Source organism: Pipistrellus kuhlii, unplaced genomic scaffold (genome assembly GCF_014108245.1).
Source record: "Pipistrellus kuhlii isolate mPipKuh1 unplaced genomic scaffold, mPipKuh1.p scaffold_m20_p_16, whole genome shotgun sequence".
Classification (NCBI taxonomy): Eukaryota; Metazoa; Chordata; class Mammalia; order Chiroptera; family Vespertilionidae; genus Pipistrellus; species Pipistrellus kuhlii.
In genome coordinates, this window is record NW_023425471.1 from 9,926,320 (window position 1) to 9,946,387 (window position 20,068).

Sequence of the window (20,068 nt, forward strand, 5' to 3'; positions counted from 1 at the left end):
GAAATCAGCCAACGACAAATATTCAGTCAACAAACCGGGAGCGTTTTTGTGGGTCAAGAGTCCAGGAGCCACTTAGCTGAGTGCCTGTGGCTCAGAGTCTCTCAGGAGGTTATAGTAGAGGTGCAGGACAGGGGAGGGTTCTGCTTTTAAAGAAAGGTGACCAGATGTCCCGCTTTTGGCGGGACAGTCCCGATTTTTAACAATTTGGCGGGACACGGGACAAATTGTTGAAAATCGGGACCGTTCTGCCAAAAGCGGGACGTCTGGTCACCTTATTTTAGGAACTGCTTCCAAACTCAATCTTTTTTTTTTTAATTCAAATTCAAAAGCACTTGTGAGCATTTAATGACCTTCCCTCCATGTAGCTTCAAGCTACCAGGACACAGGCCCTGCCAGCACCCCTAATGTCCTCCTCAGCTCTCCTGCAGGGAAACTTGGCCTTCACCATGACATGCTGGCTTGGGGAGACTTCCTTACTCCCCCAGAACTTGGTAGTAGCCCAACCTCACCACGTCAGTGACAGGAGCAGCCCCAGTCTTGTTTTTTGGCAGCATTTACCCGTGTCTGCTCACTGACCAAGGTCCACAGTTTATCAAGGTTGACAGTTGGACAGAAGCTCTGGTTCCTCTTTAAGTGGTAATGCTTCACACCAGCTTTCCCTAAGAAACCTGGGTGATTTTTGTGGAAGTTGAATTTGCAATAACGCAAGCCACCAGCATTACCTCAGCTTCCCCGGTGCTTCCTGTGCTTGCGATGCAGCCATGGTTGTGACTCACGTGCCCCGGAAGTTTCTGGGTCTTCCTCGGTCTGGATGGCTTATCGGTGGCCAAGATGCAAGAGCCCAAGCTCACTTCTGTGGGCCTCTCCACAGGGCTGCTTTGCAACATGGCCCGTGGCTTCTGAGACAGAGAGAAAAAGAGAGAATATGAACCTTAAGATGGAAGCCATAGTCTTTTTTAAAATTCACTTTATTTGTTATTATTATTATTATTTTAATATATTTTATTGATTTCTTTACAGAGAGGAAGAGAGGGATAGAGAGTTAGAAACAGCGATGAGAAAGAATCATCGATTAGCTGCCTTTTGCACACCTCCCACTGGGGATGTGACCGCAACCAAGGTACATGCCCTTGACTGGAATCAAACCTGGGACCTTTCAGTCCTCAGGCTGATGCTCCATTCATTGAGCCAAACCAGTTTCGGCATCACTTTATTTTTTAGAATATATTTTATTGATTTCAGAGAGGAAGGGAGAGGGAGAGAGATAGAAACATTAATGATGAGAGGGAATCATTGACCGGCTGCCTCCTGCATGCCTCTTACTGGGGATGGAGCCCCCAACCAGGGCATGTGCCCTTGACTGGAATTGATGGGTCCACAGGCTGATTTTCTATCCACTGAGCAAAACCAGCTGGGCTGTTCATTTTATTATTATTAGTTTTGTAATCCATGTCCTTTAAATGTTCAATAGTTATTCTATGGTTATAACATTTTTATTGCTATCATATTTTTTCATTATATTATCTGAATATAATTTACAGTTTGTCATCAAAAGGTACTGATTTCCCCAGTTTTATTGAGATATAATTGACATATACCATTGTATACGTTTAAGGTGTACAATATGATGATTTGATATATGTATACTAGTATATTGTGAAATGATTACTGCAATGAATTTAGTTAATATCCATTGGTTGATATAGTTATAAATATTTTTCCTTTGTGATAAGAACTTTTAACATCTGCTTTCTTAGCAACTTTCAAACTTTCTCTCAATACCTTTCTCTTATAACTATAACTCTTACTGAAAGCAATACACTAATTTAGCGTCTGGATATTGCCAATTCACACCAAACTATTAGCTAAAAATATATGTGTTGCTTTGTAAAACAGGTACAACAATATCTTGTTTTTATATTAGATATGATTTATTTCATTTGATTGTCACAAATGCCAGGGAGAGAAATCAGGTATCTTCATCTGATATAAGAGGTAACTGGGACACCGAAAGTCTAAGTGACTCGCTTAAGGTCTCACAGCAAAATGATAAGACCAAGCTTGGGTCTGGGTCATTTGAGCACAATTTCTATTATAATTATTCCCAACTTCTAAGATTTGCCACCTTTTGAACAATCAATAAAACTACCCACATGACAGTTTAGGTCATCAGATCAACAGAGTCCATATATTTAAAGTGGCATTTTGTGTAGTGGAAAAGGAAGGAGTGAAACAAGTGATTTTGAAGCTCAGAAACATCAACAGCATTTGCAGCTTAAGTTGGAAAAGCCTTCCCCTTTACCAATATTCAAATTCTTCCTGCTCACTGACTCCCACAATAGTCAACAAGTATACGCTGCCTACAGGTAGCATCTAAGAAAGTCACTGGAGGAACCACATGCCCAGGGCCTACTCACACGCACCAACAGGATTGCTTAGCTCTGCTAGCAAAGCTCCTGGCTCAGTGGTTGAGCATCCACCTGTGAACTAAGAGGTCACGGTTCGATTCCCAGTCAGGGCGCATGCCGGGTTTGTAGGCTCCATCCCCAGTGTGGGGCCTGCAGGAGGCAGCCAGTCAATGATTCTCTCTCATCATTGACATTTCTATGTCTCTCTCCATTTTCCTCCCTTTCTAAAATAAATAAAAATATATTTAAAAAAAATAAAGAGGTTAGTATTTCTCTTTCAGGCTCTGGTTTGAATGGAAAGACCTCGTAGTCCATATACCACACAACCACCAAGATGTCTTGAAAATCTAGAAGTGGAGAAGACCATTGAATATCTTTGAGTGTATGGATTAGAATTGAATGCATAAATCCCAATTCGAGGCACAAAAGCTAAGTAGCTACACACCAATAATTCTATTCAGTGAGAAAAACAGTCTAATCAGACCAAAGGAGTGTTTTCTAGCTACTTTTTTTTTTTTTTTAGCATTCCTTAGAAAATATCAGCCTTTAATTTTAATTGATGTTTACACGTTGCCAAAAAATAAAATAAGGCTTGGTGCAAATGGTTAAAGTAAGCAGTACTTCATATATTCACATTAGGACGTAACGATTTCATATACTGAACCCTGAGTTCAAGTTCACTCTTTTGTAGACAAAGAATACCCAATACACAGTGTAAGCATCCACTTCTGTCCCAAAGTAGTGGTGCTACTGATGGGGAAGCTGTCCTGTGGTGGTGGTGGTGGTGATAAGGGTGTAAGAAAGGTAGTGCCAGTGACCTTAAATTTGATCCTTTCAACCCTAGTGGAGGCGGGGGCATGAAGCAGAGAGCCAGTGACCTTATAATTAATCCTGCCCAAATGGTATTAGGGGGAGTGCACAGGGGGCAGAGGGGGGAGGCACAAAACAGAGTGTCAGTGACCTTAAATTTGATACCCTCCAATGGTGGTGATGGTGACAGTCTTAATTAACTTGTCTAAAAGTGCTGGCCCCCTGTGTGTGTGTGTGGGGGGGGGGGGGGGGGTGGTGGGGGAGCAGGAGCCGCGGGCCACCCAGCAGAGCCTATGACCTAACAATCCCGTCTAAAGGTGTTCGCAAGAGTGGGGGTGGGAGGGATGGAAAGGGCGGGGCTCGAGGGGGGGGGGCCACGAAACAATGGGTCAGTGACATTTCAGCGAATCCTGTCCTATCGCGAGGGGCGGGAACGAAGCAGAGCCAGTGAGTTCACATTTGATTCTGCCCAAAGGTGGTGGTGGTGATAATGGAGGGCATGAAACAGCTACTGTAGGTAAGTGGCACAGAACCTGAGCGTCAAAGTGTGGCGATCTAAGGAACACTTAGAATCGCAAAGGCCAGCCTCCAGGGAAGGCCTCCCGGAAGAGGTACCTTCTCTCGAGAGAGGCCTGGAGCGGCGTGGAGGATCGGATTCCCGACGTGGGCCCAGGCCTTCTCCCAATCCTCCTGCACCTCCGCCACCTTTCGGCCACTGAGGCCCCAGTTGGGGGCGGGACGTGCGGGAGCAGCTCTCGCCAACTCGGCGGGGACGCGGGAGCGAGGGAGGGAGGGGCTCCCCGCCACCTAAGAAAGCGAAGGCGGCAGCGGCCAATCAGCGGCCACCGCGCTCCTCTAGCCCCGCCCCTCCGCTCCCCTCCGGCGCCGCGTACGTGCGGCGGCCGGCTCCGCCCCTGTGGGCGGGGCCTGGGGAAGCCGCGGACGGCGCGCCGTAACCCGAGAGCGGTTGGTGCTGCTGCTGCCGTTGCTGAGGTAGCTGCATCCCCGCGCCCAGGCCGAGGCGGAGGCTTCGCGCTTGGCGAACGTGACCGATCGGCGTCTCTCGGCTGCCCCGGCCCCTCCGGCCGCCTGAGTGTCTCGGCTGCTGTGTGCGCTGCCCCGGCGAGGATGCGGCTGTTCCAGTGGCTGCTGAAGCAGCCGGTGCCCAAGCAGATCGAGCGCTATTCCCGCTTCTCCCCGTCGCCGCTCTCCATCAAGCAGTTCCTGGACTTCGGTAAGTGCGGGGTCCCGAACTCCCAGGGTCGCCACCGTCCCCTCAGCCCCGGGGCGCGGGGCCTGTGTCTTCCGGGCCCTGTGTCGCCGCAGGTCTCCTCAGCCGAAGTCGTGGGAACCGCAGGCGGGGCTCCGGGATGCCCGGGGGCTCTCAGGGACGAGGCCTGGTACACAGGTCGGGGGGCCTACCCGTAGACACAGAACCTCATCCCGGGCGGGACTCCCTCCCCCCCAAACCTGCGTGTTTAGCTTCAAATCGACTTGGTACAGACCTCCCCGCCCTTAAAACTTCCCAGCGGAATGCGGATGGCTTTTGAAGTTTTTATTTTTAGATTCATTTTTTTTGGGGGGGGGAGGGGGGGTTGGGTAAGAGCTGTTTAGAAACACCTTGAGGTCGTCGAAGTTATGCAATGGCATTTTTTTGTTTTGTTTCTTTGCTGCCGTAAGACAGTGCTCGCGCGGGGCTCGAGCCGCAGGATTCGAACTATTGTCTTCTTCGAGTTTTCGTTCAACAGTTGAGAGGCCTGGGCTGCGCAGCCGCCCCGCCATAGGTGCTGGGGAAGGGGGGACGGTGGGGGTGCTTCTCCTCAGAGCAGGGTCCCATACAACCCAGGCACCTTTGGTTGCGCCTCAACTTCTGTGTCCTACCCCCCACCTTCTCCCCCGTCGGTTGGGCCGGTGGGCGGTTTGCACCGGTTGAGGTGGGAGCCCAGAGGACCCTTCCCCCCCCCCCCCCCCCCCCCCCCCCCGCCTGAGGCCTAGCTGAGGTGGGAATAGCTTCCACCACCTTATGCTAATTGGATCGTGTTTCCCCGGAGTGCTGCCTTTTCAGTCGCTGAGCAAATACTCCTCTCATTGCTGAATGCCAGGGGGAGGGGGTTGGTGGTGGTTGTGAAATACCTGAAAGGAAGCCCGCAGGACTAACCCAGGCATCCTCGAAGGCGGAGAAAATGGAGCAGCGCAGATGTTCTAAGCTCCCAAGGGGAAAGATTCATTATTCACATTTGTTCATTTCATAAATTGTATGTAAACATCTAGGGATGATCTCATCAAAACTGAAGTGTGGAGTATGTGGAATACTCCGGGAAGACCCAAATGTACAAAATGTGATGTCCATGCTTACGATGGAATAGGAAAGAGGAATGGGGTAAAGTTGCAATAACATTAAATTTTAAGAAATCAATGTTCAGCCCTGGTCAGTTTGGCTCAGTGGATAGAGCATCGGCCTGCGGACTGAGGGGTCCCAGGTTCGATTCTAATCGGGCATGTGCCTTGGTTGGGGGCACATCCCCAGTGGGAGGTGTGCAGGAGGCAGCTGATCATGTTTCTCTCTCATGGATGTTTCTAACTCTCTGTCCCTCTTCCTTCCTCTCTGTAAGAAATCAATAATAAAATATATTTAAAAAAAGAAACCAATTTTCAGAGAATGATGAGGAAAATGAAAGTTCAATGAGGTGTTGACTGTTGGATCTTAAACTTCACTCCCCAAAACTTTCCAGTAGTTTTACTCTACCATATCTGGCCACTTGTGCGAATTTTAGAGGTTTGAGGCAACTTCTGACCTCAGAGTTTAGAAAGGAAACGTCATGGTTGCTAGAAACAGCATGTTTGCCATCTCTTAATTTATGCTTTCGAGAAGACTCTGAAAGTGGCAGCCTTTTCTATTAGGGTAAACTGAACCAGGCTACTTCACAATAAAGAACAAAAGAAACCCCCAAACTCCCAGTTCCTCCTTTTCCCCTCAAAGTCGAACCAATAGCTCTAATAGATCGGTGAAATTTTGCTTGATTTATTTCTAGAGCAGCTAGTATCTACCCATGTTCATAGGTGTCTTGGCAAGGATGGTATTTGAGTAGAAAACCCACAGAGGGGGATAGTGCTAGTATGGAAAACCCATGGGACCAGTATCTGGAAATTAATATCCCAATTCTTGCTCTGCCACTGACTCAAGAGTGTGGCCTTGGCTAAGGGACTGAACCTCCTTGGGGTTCAGTTTCCTCATGAATAACATGTGTGGATTATACCAGGTAATCTCTAAAGCACAGCTTCAAAACCCCGTGATGTAATTTCAAAGGAAAAGGGACGAGCATTTGGAAGGCAGCTCTGCTCACCACTATACCACCAACGCCTTAGTGACGAGCCCTTGAAAAGAAAATTGCCTAGCCTTTCAATGGACAGTTCACGTAAAGGCCTCTGACCTGTTTCGGGAGGGGTGGCGAGATATACTAATTTAGGATACTGGAAGAAGCCTAGTAATTCAAGTCTTTTCCTTATAAGGAATTTCTGAGAAGAGCCATACGGAATTGTACAGGAGTGGAATTTCTCAGAACCTAAAGCTTGTTTGTAATACCCAGAGATGAATTGGATGGCCTGCAGCTCACTTTAGATGATAAAAACTAGAAGAGTTGTCGCACAAAGACCCATCTCAAAGAATACCTTCTATCAGTTCTTCTAGCTCCTGAAAGAAGCTAGAAAGTCATAAAGCTAATTCCATTTTTAGCAAGTGATAGGGGAGCTTTAGAATTTAGAATGGGTGTGGGGGTATTTTTAAGGTGAGGTGGGAGAAATAGAGGCTTTCTGTGTATGATTACAGAAGACTGCAGGGGAGGGCACCTCAAATGCTTCAGGGACTAGGAGGGAAGGGGCAAATGAATCAGGTAGGGGCAGACTCCCAGGTATATGCTGGCTCCAGAAGGGGCAGCTGATTGGCACCAGTTCAATATATAGAGGAAGGAAGAGGGGGAGAGAGATAGAAACATCAACGGTGAGAGAGAATCATGGATGGGCTGCCTCCTGCACACCCTCACTGGGGACGCAGCCTGCAACTTGGGCGTGTTCCCTGACCAGGATTTGAACCGTGACCTCCTGGTTCCTAGGTTCATGCTCAACCCCTGAGCTATGCCGTTCCGGCAGTTCAATATATTTTTTAAAAATTTACAGGTCCAATGAAATAGATGGCATGGGACATGTTGACCCACACTGCCATTTTGTGAACTTTATGACCTTCTCCCTGGCTACGTGACAAAGGGGACATAAATGTTTGACTAGAGTAACTGGACACGGGCCAGAGAAAGGACATACACAGAATGGTATGCACCAGTATTTGTTAGAACCACGTCAACAAGTACATTCTTGATTCTGTGGCCCCTGGAACCGCTTTATTATACCAATTCCTTGTTTCAGAGTGAATGCTAGAACTGGTTGTTATTTCAGAAGCAATGCTTTTTAATTTTATTTATTTTTATTAAATTTATTGGGTTGACATTGGTTGAAACCTATATGATCTTACTAAGCAGCGGTTTTATTTTTAAAGGAAAATCTTTGATGGGCTGCCTCCTGCACGCCCCACACTGGGGATCAAGCCCACAACCTGGTCATATGCCCTGACTGGGAACCGAACCGTGACCTCCTAGTTCATAGGTCGATATCAACCCCTGAGCCATGCCAGCTGGGCTCTTTGCCCATGAAAATGATAAAAGTTTCTCGAACTCAACTTTAACTTGAAATATGTCCTTCCATACAGCAAAGTGTGGGAAGAATAGCAAGTGGTCTAATGGATCAAGAGTTTATTTTTTATTTATTTATTTTTTTAAATATATTTTATTGATTTTGTACAGAGAGGAAGGGAGAGAGATAGAGAATTAGAAACATCGATGAGAGAGAGTCATCGATCAGCTGCCTCTTGCACACCCCCTACTGGGGATGTGCCCGCAACCAAGGTACATGCCCTTGACCGGAATCGAACCCGGGACCTTTCAGTCTCCAAGCCGACGCTCTATCCACTGAGCCAAACCCGTTTCGGCGGATCAAGAGTTTATAATGGCAATGGTGCATTCTAAAGGACAGGATTTTAAAAAATGAAATTTTCTTTGAGGTCTGAGATTACAGTCACGTGGTTCCAAATTCAAAAGGTGCAAAAGGACATAGAGAAGTCAGTTTTCCACGCTAGGCCGCTGACCTCCCTGTTTGTGCGCCAACAGCAGCTTATACTTTTGTTTGAACTTGTTTATTAAACTGAAACCTTACAGAGCTTCCCATAGTTGTATCAGCAGAATTTCTTTTTTATGGCTTTGGAGAATTTATTTAGAGTGTGCTAGATCATTCACTAGCCAACTCCTTGTTGAATGCTAGTAGGTTGTTTTGAATCGTTGCTATGACAACCAGAACTACAATGAGTTATGGTGAGCATGTGGTGCATGTATGAGTGTGTATATATAGGACACATTCCTAAACATGGGATTACTATATCAAAGGACATGTACACTGGAACTTTTGATAAACATTGTCAACCTGCCTTCCTTAGAGGTTGTCTTTTATCTTCACTAGAAGTTTGAGAGGTCCCATTTTCCTGCACATTCACCACCTTGTTGTCACACTTTGGATAAGTGGAAAATGGTGTCTAGATAGCATTTTAGTTTAGCTTTTGATTATGGAAAAAATTTAAATACATGCAGAAGGAGAAAGAATAGAGTGATGAATACCTGGGTTCATTATATTGCTATCCAGGTGCTTTATGTCTGCAGATGTTGTGTGTATGAACATCTCTTAGATTTTCTTTTCTTTTTAAAAAATATATATTTTATTGATTTTTTTTACAGAGAGGAAGGGAGAGGCAGAGAGAGTTAGAAACATTGATGAGAGAGAAACAACTATCAGCTGCCTCCTGCACACCCCCTATTGGGGATGTGCCTGCAACCAGGGTACATGCCCTTAACCAGAATCGAACCTGGGACCCTTCAGTCCACAGGCCGACGCTTTATTCACTGAGCCAAACCAGTTAGGGCTGGTAGATTTTCTTATCAATGTCATGCTTGTTTTAGAAAAAGTAATTTTCTTCTATATTAAGACCAATTTGTCCTTCTAATCTGTTCTTTAAAGATTAGTTAGAATTCTCTCCCCGCCTCCCCCCCCCCCCCCAACCTTTTAAATCTAGTTGTTTTGGGGTCTATTGTTTTTGGACCACTTTTGGTATTGATCTGTATAGGTTTTCTGTTTCTTCTAGAGTCCATTTTGATGTATTGCTCTAGAAAATTATCCTGGTCATTGGGATTCAAAGTCAGTTTACATTGCTGAGATACGTAGTCTCTTATCAGTCTTAATTTTCTCTGTGGCTCTTTCCCCTTTATTTTATATTTGTTCTCTCCTCCCCCCTTTCTTGATTAGATTAGATGGTGGCTTATGTGATTGGATTTGTTGATTAGTCTTATGACATTTGTTTCTAGTTCATTAATGTCTATCTTGACTTTCTCTTCTGCTCTGTTGTTTATCTCAGTATGTAGGGCTGCAGTTTTATAGCTCTAATTTTCTTTATGGTTAGTTCTGCTGCATTGTGACCAGAGAATGTTATCTGAATCATTACTTAACTTATTGACATTTATTTTGTAGCCCAATATGTGGTTATTTCTTGTGAATGTTCTTTGAGTTACGCTTTTTTCTCAGGTTACAGAGAAGAGAGCATATCCCAAATCTACCATATTGTGTTGTTTAACTTTTCACTTCTATTATTTAAAAAAAAAATAACCGAGAAAGTAACTTTACATGGTTGGGGTGAGGGCAGGCAGCCGGCTCAGAACTTCTGGAACTGCTTCTTGGTGCCTGCGGCCTTGGTGACCTTGACCACATTTAAGCTACAGCCTTACTCAGGGGCCGGCACTCGCCCACGGTGACAGTGTCGCCGATCTGGACATCTCTGAAGCAGGGGGACAGGCGCACAGACATGTTCCTGTGGCGCTTCTCGAAGGGGTTGTACTTCCGGATGTAGTGAAGTAGTCTCGGCGATGACCGTGGTCCTCTGCATCTTCGTCTTGGTCACCGCGGCAGACAGATGTGCCCTCGGATGGAGACATCACCGGTAAAGGGGCATTTCTTGTCAATGGAGGTGCCCTCAATGGCCTCCTTGGGCATCTTAAATCCCAGGCCGATGCTCTTGTAGTGCCGAGGCAGCTTCTCTTTGCCGGTTTCTCCAAGCAGGACCCTCTTCTTGTTTTGGAAGGTGGTGGGCTGCTTTTAATAGGCTCGCTCCGTCTGAATGCCCGCCATTTTTGCGGCCGCTTGAAAAAAAGCTAACTTTTCACTTTCATTTTTTTATTTTTTATTTTTTATTTTTTTTAAAATATATTATTGATTTTTATACAGAGAGGAAGGGAGAGAGATAGAGAGTTAGAAACATCGATGAGAGAGTGTCATCGATCAGCTGCCTCTTGCACACCCCCTACTGGGGATGTGCCCGCAACCAAGGTACATGCCCTTGACCGGAATCGAACCCGGGGCCCTTCAGTCCCCAAGCCGACGCTCTATCCATTGAGCCAAACCGGTCCCGGCCATTTATTTTTTTGATTAATCATCACCCGAGGATATTTCCCCCCCATTGATTTTTATAGAGAGTGGAAGGGAGGGTTGGGGGTGGGACACACACACACACACACACACACACACACACACCCCGATCTGTTGCCTTCTGCACGTGCCCCAACCCAGGCTAGGATTGGGCCTGCAGCCCAAGTACATGCCCTTGACTGGAAATTTAACGCAGACCCTTCTATCTGCAGGTCAACACTCCAACCATGGAGCCAAAACGGCCAGGGTTCTATGTTTCCTTTTTTAAATCTATTTGGTCTGTCATGGTCCAAGAGAAGTTCAAGTTTCCTAATAATATTATTTTATTTCTTCATATATTGCCTGTGGTTTTTGCTTTATGCTTGTTAATGTTACGTTTGCTGCTTAGATATTGTTAACTGCTGTGTCCTCATGGTCAGATGTGCCATTTAGCAATAGAGTGTTCTCCTTTTACTGGTTTAATGCTTCTTGGTTGGGTTCACCCTTATTTGACATTGAGATCTAGATCCCTATTTTCTCGTTTATATTTTCTGATAGAGCATTGCCGTTCTTCCTCTCTCCTCCCCCCCGAATTACTTTGTTTATAATACTGCCTTGAAAAATCAGTATAAAGTTAGGTTTTGCTTTGTGCATTAAACTTTTTCTTTTGCCCTAACTGGTTTGGCTCAGTGGATAGAGTGTCTGCCTGCAGACTGAAGGATCCTGGGTTCGATTCTTATCAAGGGCACATGCCTGGGTTGTGGGCTTGATCTCCAGGAGAGGGGGTGTGCAGGAGGCAGCTGACCAATGATTCTCTTGCATCATTGATGTTTCTATCTTTCTTCCTCTCCCTTCCTTTCTGAAATCAATAAAAATATATTAAAATTTTTTTCTTTTATGTGATTAAGTTTAACCAATTTATATTTATTTACATAACAGATCTGTCATCTGCTATGATAAACATTTATACTGTTTCCTTTCTATTTTTAAAAAATATATTTTATTGATTTTTTTACAGAGAGAAAGGGGGAGGGAGAGAGAGCTAGAAACGACGAGAGAGAAACATCGACCAGCTGCCTCTTGCGCACCCCCTAACGGGGATGTGCCCGCAACCAAGGTACATGCCCTTGACCAGAATCGAACCCGGGACCTTTCAGTCCGCAGACCGATGCTCTACCACTGAGCCAAACCGGCTTCGGCTCCTTTCTATTTTTAATGCCTTAATTTTCTACTAAATATATCTTATTTTATTTCTTTAGCCTTCTTTGTCTAGTATGGCCAGTACTAACCATTTGAGCCTATTGAGCTCTTGAAATGTGGCTAGTGTGGCTGAGAAACTGAATTGATTTAATTGCAATTTAAATTTAAAATTGATACTTGATTCAGTTAATTGGAAAACTTTTAAGTATATTTGGAACAATTTGGATTTGTGAATCTACCTCAACTATAAATTTGATGACATCTAATTACAGGTTAGTTATTTCTGATAGAGATTTAGCTTTGAATTGAGATTTTTAAGTATAAGATACGCACCGGCTTTCATGGACTTAATATAAAAATAGTAAAGTATCTCAACATATTTTTGTATTGGTTCCATGTTGAAATGATAGTCTTTTGGAGAGGTTGGGTTAAATAAAATGTCAAAATTTTTACCTGTTTCTTTTTATGTTACTCTGCTGCGAGGAAGTTTAAAATTACATATGTGGCTGACCCTATTGGACAGTGCGGCTTCAGACATATAATTTTTTACTAGAAGTAAGAGGAACATAACATTTTTTAATGGTCAGAATAAATATTTATTTATTTTATTTCTCCATATAACTTTTCCTCTTTTTTTCTTGAAACCTGTTACTCTCAGAATTTGGGGACCAATTTATTGTTTTGGGCAGTTAATGTTACGGTAGTTCTCTTTTATATTTGCAAAAGTTTGAGGTCTTGCCGAAACCGGTTTGGCTTAGTGGTAGAGCATCGGTCTGCGGACTGAAAGGTCCTGGGTTCGATTCCAGTCAAGGGCATGTACCTTTATTGCGGGCACATCCCCGGTGGGGGGTGTGCAGGAGGCAGCTGGTCGATGTTTCTCTCTCATCGACGTTTCTGGCTCTCTCTCTCTCTCTCCCTTCCTCTCTGTAGAAAATCAATAAAATATATTTTTTAAAAAGTTTGAGGTCTTTCTGTTAAGTAGTTGTTATGAATTAAAAGTTCTCTTAGTGATCAGTGTCTTCCCTTTTTTTAAATCCTTTTTTCTTTTATTATGAGGATAATATATGCTTGTAAAAAGTTAAATATAACAAGATTATAGAAAGAAATAATAAAAATCTTCCATTCTCAATCCCTCAAAACACAAACCCAACAGTGTAGTATGTATTAATAAACAAATATACACCTTTGTGTATACATACACATACATATTTTTGTATGTGCATAGAAACCATATATAAAGTTGAACCATTCCATAATATTTATCTGAAATCTGCTTGCTTTCTTTCTTTTTTTTTTTTTTCCAGGTGCTCTCTCTGGAGCCTGCTTGAACCTTTTCATTCTCCCTCTTCTTTCCCTCAGGCATGTTACCTTTATCTTTTTCCTAAGCTCTAAGGGCCTCTCTTTTGCCTCTCTCAACCTTTTTCCTGAGCCCATGCAGTCCTGCTGGCTCACCTTTTCTATTTTCTACCCTTGTGACTTTCTAAAGAAAATTCCTCTTATAATTGGAGTCTTGACTCAATCCTTTCTTAGAACTCAAATATCAAGGTTGCTGGGCTGAGGTCTAACTCTGCTGTTTCACCATTAACAATGTGAGTCACTATAGATCCTACTGTTAAGGCCAGGCCTGGATCCTTTTTAATTGGAAAACTTCTAAATTAAAAGAAGTTTTTTATGCTTACTTGTCTCTTTGTTATAATAGCTAGTCCTTAAGATTCCCTTAATAAGATGGAGCAACAGAAATTAGAACAAAAATCTTAAGTCTACTCAGACTCTTTCCTATTGCCTGTATATATTTGCAGATATTGTAGAAAACAGGACATTGGAAGTACAATTGTCCTGCACTTAAGAAGAAAAAGAACAAAATCTTAAAGACAAGCTGACATTTTATGTCCTAAAAACTCTGCTTGGTAACTCAGGTTGGGAGCTCCAGAATATTGCCAGACACAAATGTGGGCTAAACTTAAAAATATATATATTTTATCGATTTTCACAGAGAGGAAGGGAGAGTGATAGAGATTTAGAAACACCGATCAGCTGCCTCCTGCACACCCTCTGCTGGGGATATGCCCGCAACCAAGGCACATGCCCTTGACTGGAATCAAACCTGGGACCCTTCAGTCTGCAGGCTGACGCTCTATCCATCTACTGAGCCAAACCAGTCAGGGCTGGGCTAAACTTTTATATCTAGGTCCTACCAAACTGCTGCCATCCCTCAAAGAAATGATAATTAATATTACAATGGCTATTATGAGGAATGTTCCAATTAGGAAAAGATGGAATACATAACACAGACATTAAGAAAGGAAAAAATAAATGTAAAAAATAAATGTTTAAAAAGTCTCTTACTGATATAAGAAAAGGAGAACTAGACTGTTACTACAAATGAAGCTAGAACCTTCAGAATCTTGAGTGAGTTCATAGAAAATGATTCACATTTTCATTGGGGCGTGCTTTACCTCATTCGGTTTCATCCCGTCCATTTCTGGTTCCTTGATTAATCACTTTTATCCCTCCCTGCAGACTTAACTTGGTATTTGTTTTATTTTCCAGTTCCTTTGCACTTAGTCTTTTGCATCGCTGCACTTTTCGTAGGAAAGGCATTTGCACCTGGCTTCTGTTCTTTCATTTTATTCTAAACTGTTTCTTTGCAGAGGGTTGAACTTTGCTTCCTTGTGACCTCTCACAGCCTCCTCAGATGTTTTGCTCTCTGCAGAGAGTGAGCGCTCCACAAATGGCGAGCACTGACTCCATATAAAGGTTATTAAACTCGCTGCCATTTTAACTGAAGCAGTTGTTCTGTAAGTTTAAACCTCTATAATGTCCCCACGTTTAAATATAGCATTTCCCAAATGAAACCAGCACAAAGCAGGTTGTCTGACAACTGCGCCTTCTTTTCACAGAAAAAAATTCCTACCAGAATCACACTGTTCTGTGACCCTCTGAGCCTTTAGCTATTAGAAGGTAGGAGCCATTTTCCCAGAGTTGACTATTCTTAGGTTTAAAGGTCCAGCCACCTCTGTGTTCCTTTAGAAAATATTTTAAGATTCTGATACCCACTGAGAAGTTGACTTTAGTTCCAAATGACTGCTCTTCAAAAAATCTTGGGTTTTTAAGTAATTATGCTCCTTAAAACCAGGGGAAAACAGGGATTTAAAAATATATATATATATAATTGATTTTTTACAGAGAGGAAGGGAGAGGGACAGAGAGCTAGAAACATTGATGAGCGAGAAACATCGATTAATTGCCTCCTGCACACTCCCCACTGGGGATGTGCCCGCAACCAGGTACATGCCCCTGACCGGAATCGAACCCGGGACCCTTGAGTCTGCAGTCCAACACTATCCACTGAACCAAACTGGTCTGGGGTGAGAACAGGGATTTTGTTTCTGGAGAAGGTAAGTATTTTTTTTTTTTTAATTGTGGGAAGAAAAGGGAAAAACAATCATTTTCTGTTTCTGGGTGTTTTTATTTTGTACCTTTACATATATGCACAAGACACACCTTTCCTGTAAGCAGTATGGTTTTCCTACTGTGAGGAGTTGCCAAGAATTAGACTAACCTGTTGGGAGACAAGCCAGCTACTCAGAATTAAAGGGGAAGATAACTGCATTCAGCTTCGTGCATCTCGACCAGCATTTCAGCTGAAAGAAGAATCGTCCTTTTGGGTCTTATTGATTTGGTAGAGCTGGATTTCAACATAACCTGGTTTTATCAGACTCTGGGTACTAAAAGTGGAGCTCGGGTTTCATTCCATGTGTTTACCCTTTTGTGTGCTTTTGAAGGGGAGATGTGAACACACTTAAACTGACCTAGTGTTGACGGAGTGGTTTCCTCCCATGAAGCATTTGGAAATCGACCATACTGTTGGCAAGATTTGGAAAATCTTGGTTTTGTAGAATCAGAAACCATGCTCCTTTTTTTTTTAAGCCCTCACCTGAGGATATGTTTTTATTAATTTTAGAGAGGAGGGAGAGAAAGAAACATCAGTGTGAGACACACATCCATCAGCTACTTCCTGTACATGCCCTGACCCAGGGATTGAACACAAAACCTAGGTATGTGCCTTTGATGGGGAATTGAACCCACAACCTTTTTTTTTATTTTTTTTGGTGTATGGGACAATGCTCTAACCAACTGACCCAGCCAGTGTTCGACTTTTCCTTTAAAAAAACATATTGGTCCTGGCCAGGTAGCTCAGTTGGTTTAGAGCAGTCTTCAGCAAATGTGGCTTGCGAGCCGTGGTTTGCGCAGTGTTTCCCAAACTTTTGACATATGTGTACCCCTTCTATAATTTTCGTAATGCTGAGTACCCCTCGTACTCATGAGAACGTAGAATTAGGTGCAGCTAAGCACGGTGCAGTGCATATCCCCACCAAACTCCAGTGCAACGCTTACCCCCACCAAACTCTTCCCGTACCCCTGGGGGTACGCGGACCACACTTTGGGAAACACTGGTTTAGAGCATCGTCCCGATACACCAAGGTTTGCAGGTTCGATTCCAGATCAGGGCCAAAGAACCAAAGAATGCAACAAATCAGTTTCTCTCTCAAATCAATAAATAAAAATTAGAAAAAAAATTGTATATGTGCATTCAGTTGTTTTACTTCCATGATAATCTGACTTCAGAGTTGGGAAAATCCTCTTCTTTTCAGAATACTGCACTCTAAGAGAGGTTATGGGACAATAGCCTGATGGCCAGCCACCTGTTGTTTTTATTGATAAACTATTTTTAAGAGCAGTTTTAGATTCACAGTAACATTTGGCAGAAAGTACAGGAAGTTTTCACGTAATTCTCCTCCCCAGATACCAACATCCTTCACCAGTGTGGGACATTTGTTTCAATTGATGAAGTGATATATCATTACCTTCCTTAGTTTAGGGTTCCTTCTTTGGTACACTCGATGGATTTTGAAAGCATCTGTTTTTGTAAATAAAGTTTTGTTAGAACACCCAGTCATTTCTATTTGTTACATATTGTCTATTGCTTCTTTCCCTCCACAACAGCAGTTGAGTAGTTGTCACGGAGATGGTTTAGCCTATAAAGCCAAAAAAAAGTTGACCAGTTGGCCCCTTACAGAAAGTTTGTGACCTCTGGACTAAGTTAATTCAGTTCCCTGTTAAAGAAGCTGGAAGCAATTGCTCTTAATTTGCATTTAAATGATAAAGCTCCTTTTCTCCCCTTTGGTACTAACAGTAAACCTTGGCTATCAGGAGTGTGGCTTTTGGGATAGCTAAGACTTTTCCAGGTAATTGATAGTTTACCTATATGGTGTATGGAATTACCGTGTGAAAGGCTTAGGAAAGTTTATAGGTTTTTTGTTTAGAATATTGGAAAATATTTTTAAAATATATATTTTATTGATTTTCTACAGAGAGGAAGGGAGAGGGCTAGAGAGCTAGAAACGTCGATGAGAGAGAAACATCGACCAGCTGCCTTTTGCACACCCCCTACCGGGGATGTGCCCGCAACCAAAATACATGCCCTTGACTGGAATCGAACCTGGGACCTTTCAGTCCGCAGACCAACGCTCTACCACTGAGCCAAACCGGTTTCGGCTGGAAAATAATTTTAAAGATTTTTAAAAATTGATTTTGAGAGCGAGAGCGAGAGCGAGAGAGAGAGAGAGAGAGAGAGAGAGAGAGAGAGAGAGAGAGAGAGAGAGAAATATCAGTGTGACAGCAAAATACCAATCGCTGCCTCCTGCTGGGGACTGAGCCCACACCCATGCATGTACCCTGACCAGGAACGGAATCAGCAACCTTTCAAATGCCGCCCAACTAACTGAGCCACACCAGCCAGGGCTTATAGCTTTCCTCTCCAGGGCTTTCATGAAAGTTTGAAGTGTACCAGTTTCTCCACAGCCCTCCCAAAATGAGGTTTCAGGATTTTAATTGTGTAATAGGTAACATAGAAGCTAAAAGTTGTATTTCCACCACGCTCCCATGTGGGTTTATTGTCTACATTTTGTTGTGTGTAAAGCACCATTGACCATTTAGTAAGTGGAACCTGGAGTTTTAATCACTTGCATGAATTCCTTGTCTATTTGGCATAGTGAGCTTTTGTGCTATGTAAATATTGTTTCCCACTGTGTTTCCTTCTTTGGTAATTACCAAAGCATACAATTAAAGGCATTTGCAAAGAATATCACTTACAATTCTTCCATCCATTTTTTTTTTTTTTTTTTTTTATGATAGCCTTCCAGCTTTTGCCCGTGTATACGTAGGTTAACACTGAAGGTTGGTTTCCTTTTTATTTAGTGCACGGTCCAAGTTTTTATACATTCAGTCATTTACAGTACTTTTATCGTGGTCAGGTTATCACTTAAACCCCTCCAGAATTTATTGCTCTTTCTGATGAGACTTTTTGCTTAAGCTCTATGAACAAAGAGCTGCTATATGTCAAAATGGATGAATCCTATGAGTTTGTGGCATGCTTTCCTGCTGTCCCTATCTGTTTGTGTAATAGGTGTGGTTTCTGGCAATATGTGAGGTGTTAACTGAATTGCCCTTTATTCAAAGTGTACTTGGAGGCTTTCTGGATGGGGGACACAAGAAGAAGAATAAATGTAAATGTATTGATTTTTTCTTGATTTTTAACTCCTTTCCTTGGCTGCTTATGTTATGCCCAGATTTTGTGATCCCCAAAGATCACCAGGGAGCCGAGTCCGATGCAAAAGCAAAAGAGTCTTTATTCAGGCTAGCCCGAGCTCACCCCCCCACATACTGACACAGCGGCAAGGTGGAGGAAGAGAGCGGGTTTCTCTAACAAAGGATTTATAGGGGTGGTGAGGTCACTGCTTTGGCTGACTCTTGATTGGTTGGGTGAGGGTCCAGTTACATAGTGACATAGTTATACAAAATGGAGGATTCAGCACAAGATGGAGTCAGGAGTTAACCCCGTCCTGCCCTCTCACTCCTTTCAATGCTCTCCAGATGTGTATTACTAGGCAAGGTTAGTGTAGGACAAACCAAAATCTTCTCTTAGATCCATTCAGTGGGAGTTTGAGCTTAGAGATTATCTATTCAAACTCCCCAGTTTCACACAAGGCAAAGAGACTGTCCAAAAGCATCAGCTAGTTATTCACATAACATCTTGGCCACCTCTTCCAAAGTGAGCCAGAAATGATTATTTTTGGAGGTAAGGCAGCTTACCTTTTTTTGTACCAATCTCTAGAAGACGCAATAGTGAGATGGGAAGAGGTAGCTGTAATTCACCCAACATCCAGATAGAATAGATGTCTCCATTTCTTGGATGAAGATGCTAAACTTTAGATGACTTAAGTATCCTCACTAAGCAAGGTTAGGGGCAAAACCACAGTTAAAAGCTCAATCTACCTGAATTTTAAACCTCTGCATTTTTCACTCAACATAATACACCATTTCTTTCAATATAATATACCATTGCCAGAATGTAGTTCTTTCTAGCCAACAGCGTTTTAGTAATGCTGAGGTTTTGTCTAAATGTGTTCCGTTACAATCAGGAAAGCACATAATCTAATGGTCATCTACTATTAGATGGATACCTACGTATTTACTTACGCTGAAGTAATTCTTATTCTGAAGACCACCACCATTCATTAGTCTGCCTGTTGTCTCTGAGGATGTGAGAAGCGGTCTGTGTAGACTATACTCAAGTCTTGATTTGTGGTGCCTACCACCAGTGGGAGCTTGGGCTAATCGCTTAATCCCACTACACACCAGTGGCCTGTTCTCCAAAATGGAAATGATAGCCTCTAATCATAGGCTTGTTGCACTGAGGACATTAAGAAGTGCAGCACAGAGTGTGGTACGTGGTAGGGGCTCAGTAGATGGTGGTTATGCTTTTATTATGGGAAGTTAGTGACACAGCACTTCCTGAATGAAATCAGCTTTCTGCTAAGAATAAAAACTGTGTAGGATGCTCTTGATCTCCAGCATTAATTATCTTAAAGGTTGTTGGCTGCAGCTCCCAGCTATATAAAGTGATCATTTCCCAAGAAACAAAGCACTTTCAGCTCATTTGTGCTTTGAGCGTAATTGGCTTGGCTCCTTTTCATTCACTGTAATGGTTAACTTAGCATTTTGCCTCAGTTAACCTTGAAGATGAGTACATTGTGACC

General features: G+C 43.2%; 1 protein-coding gene and 2 pseudogenes across 2 annotated transcripts in view; 1 reads left to right on the forward strand and 2 right to left on the reverse strand.

Moving 5' to 3' along the window:
* Positions 1-290: 290 nt before the first annotated feature.
* Positions 291-4,019, reverse strand: LOC118719841 (annotated as a pseudogene).
* Positions 4,020-4,185: 166 nt separating this feature from the next.
* PDK3 (pyruvate dehydrogenase kinase 3) overlaps positions 4,186-20,068 on the forward strand; it is a 61,664-nt gene continuing 45,781 nt past the window's right edge. For both annotated transcript variants that reach the window (XM_036439664.2, XM_036439665.2), the window contains exon 1: positions 4,186-4,452. In XM_036439664.2, coding sequence (XP_036295557.1) covers positions 4,347-4,452 — 106 coding nt within the window. In that variant the 5' untranslated portion in view covers positions 4,186-4,346. The remainder of the gene's footprint in view (positions 4,453-20,068) is intronic.
* On the reverse strand, positions 9,971-10,490 carry LOC118719842 (annotated as a pseudogene).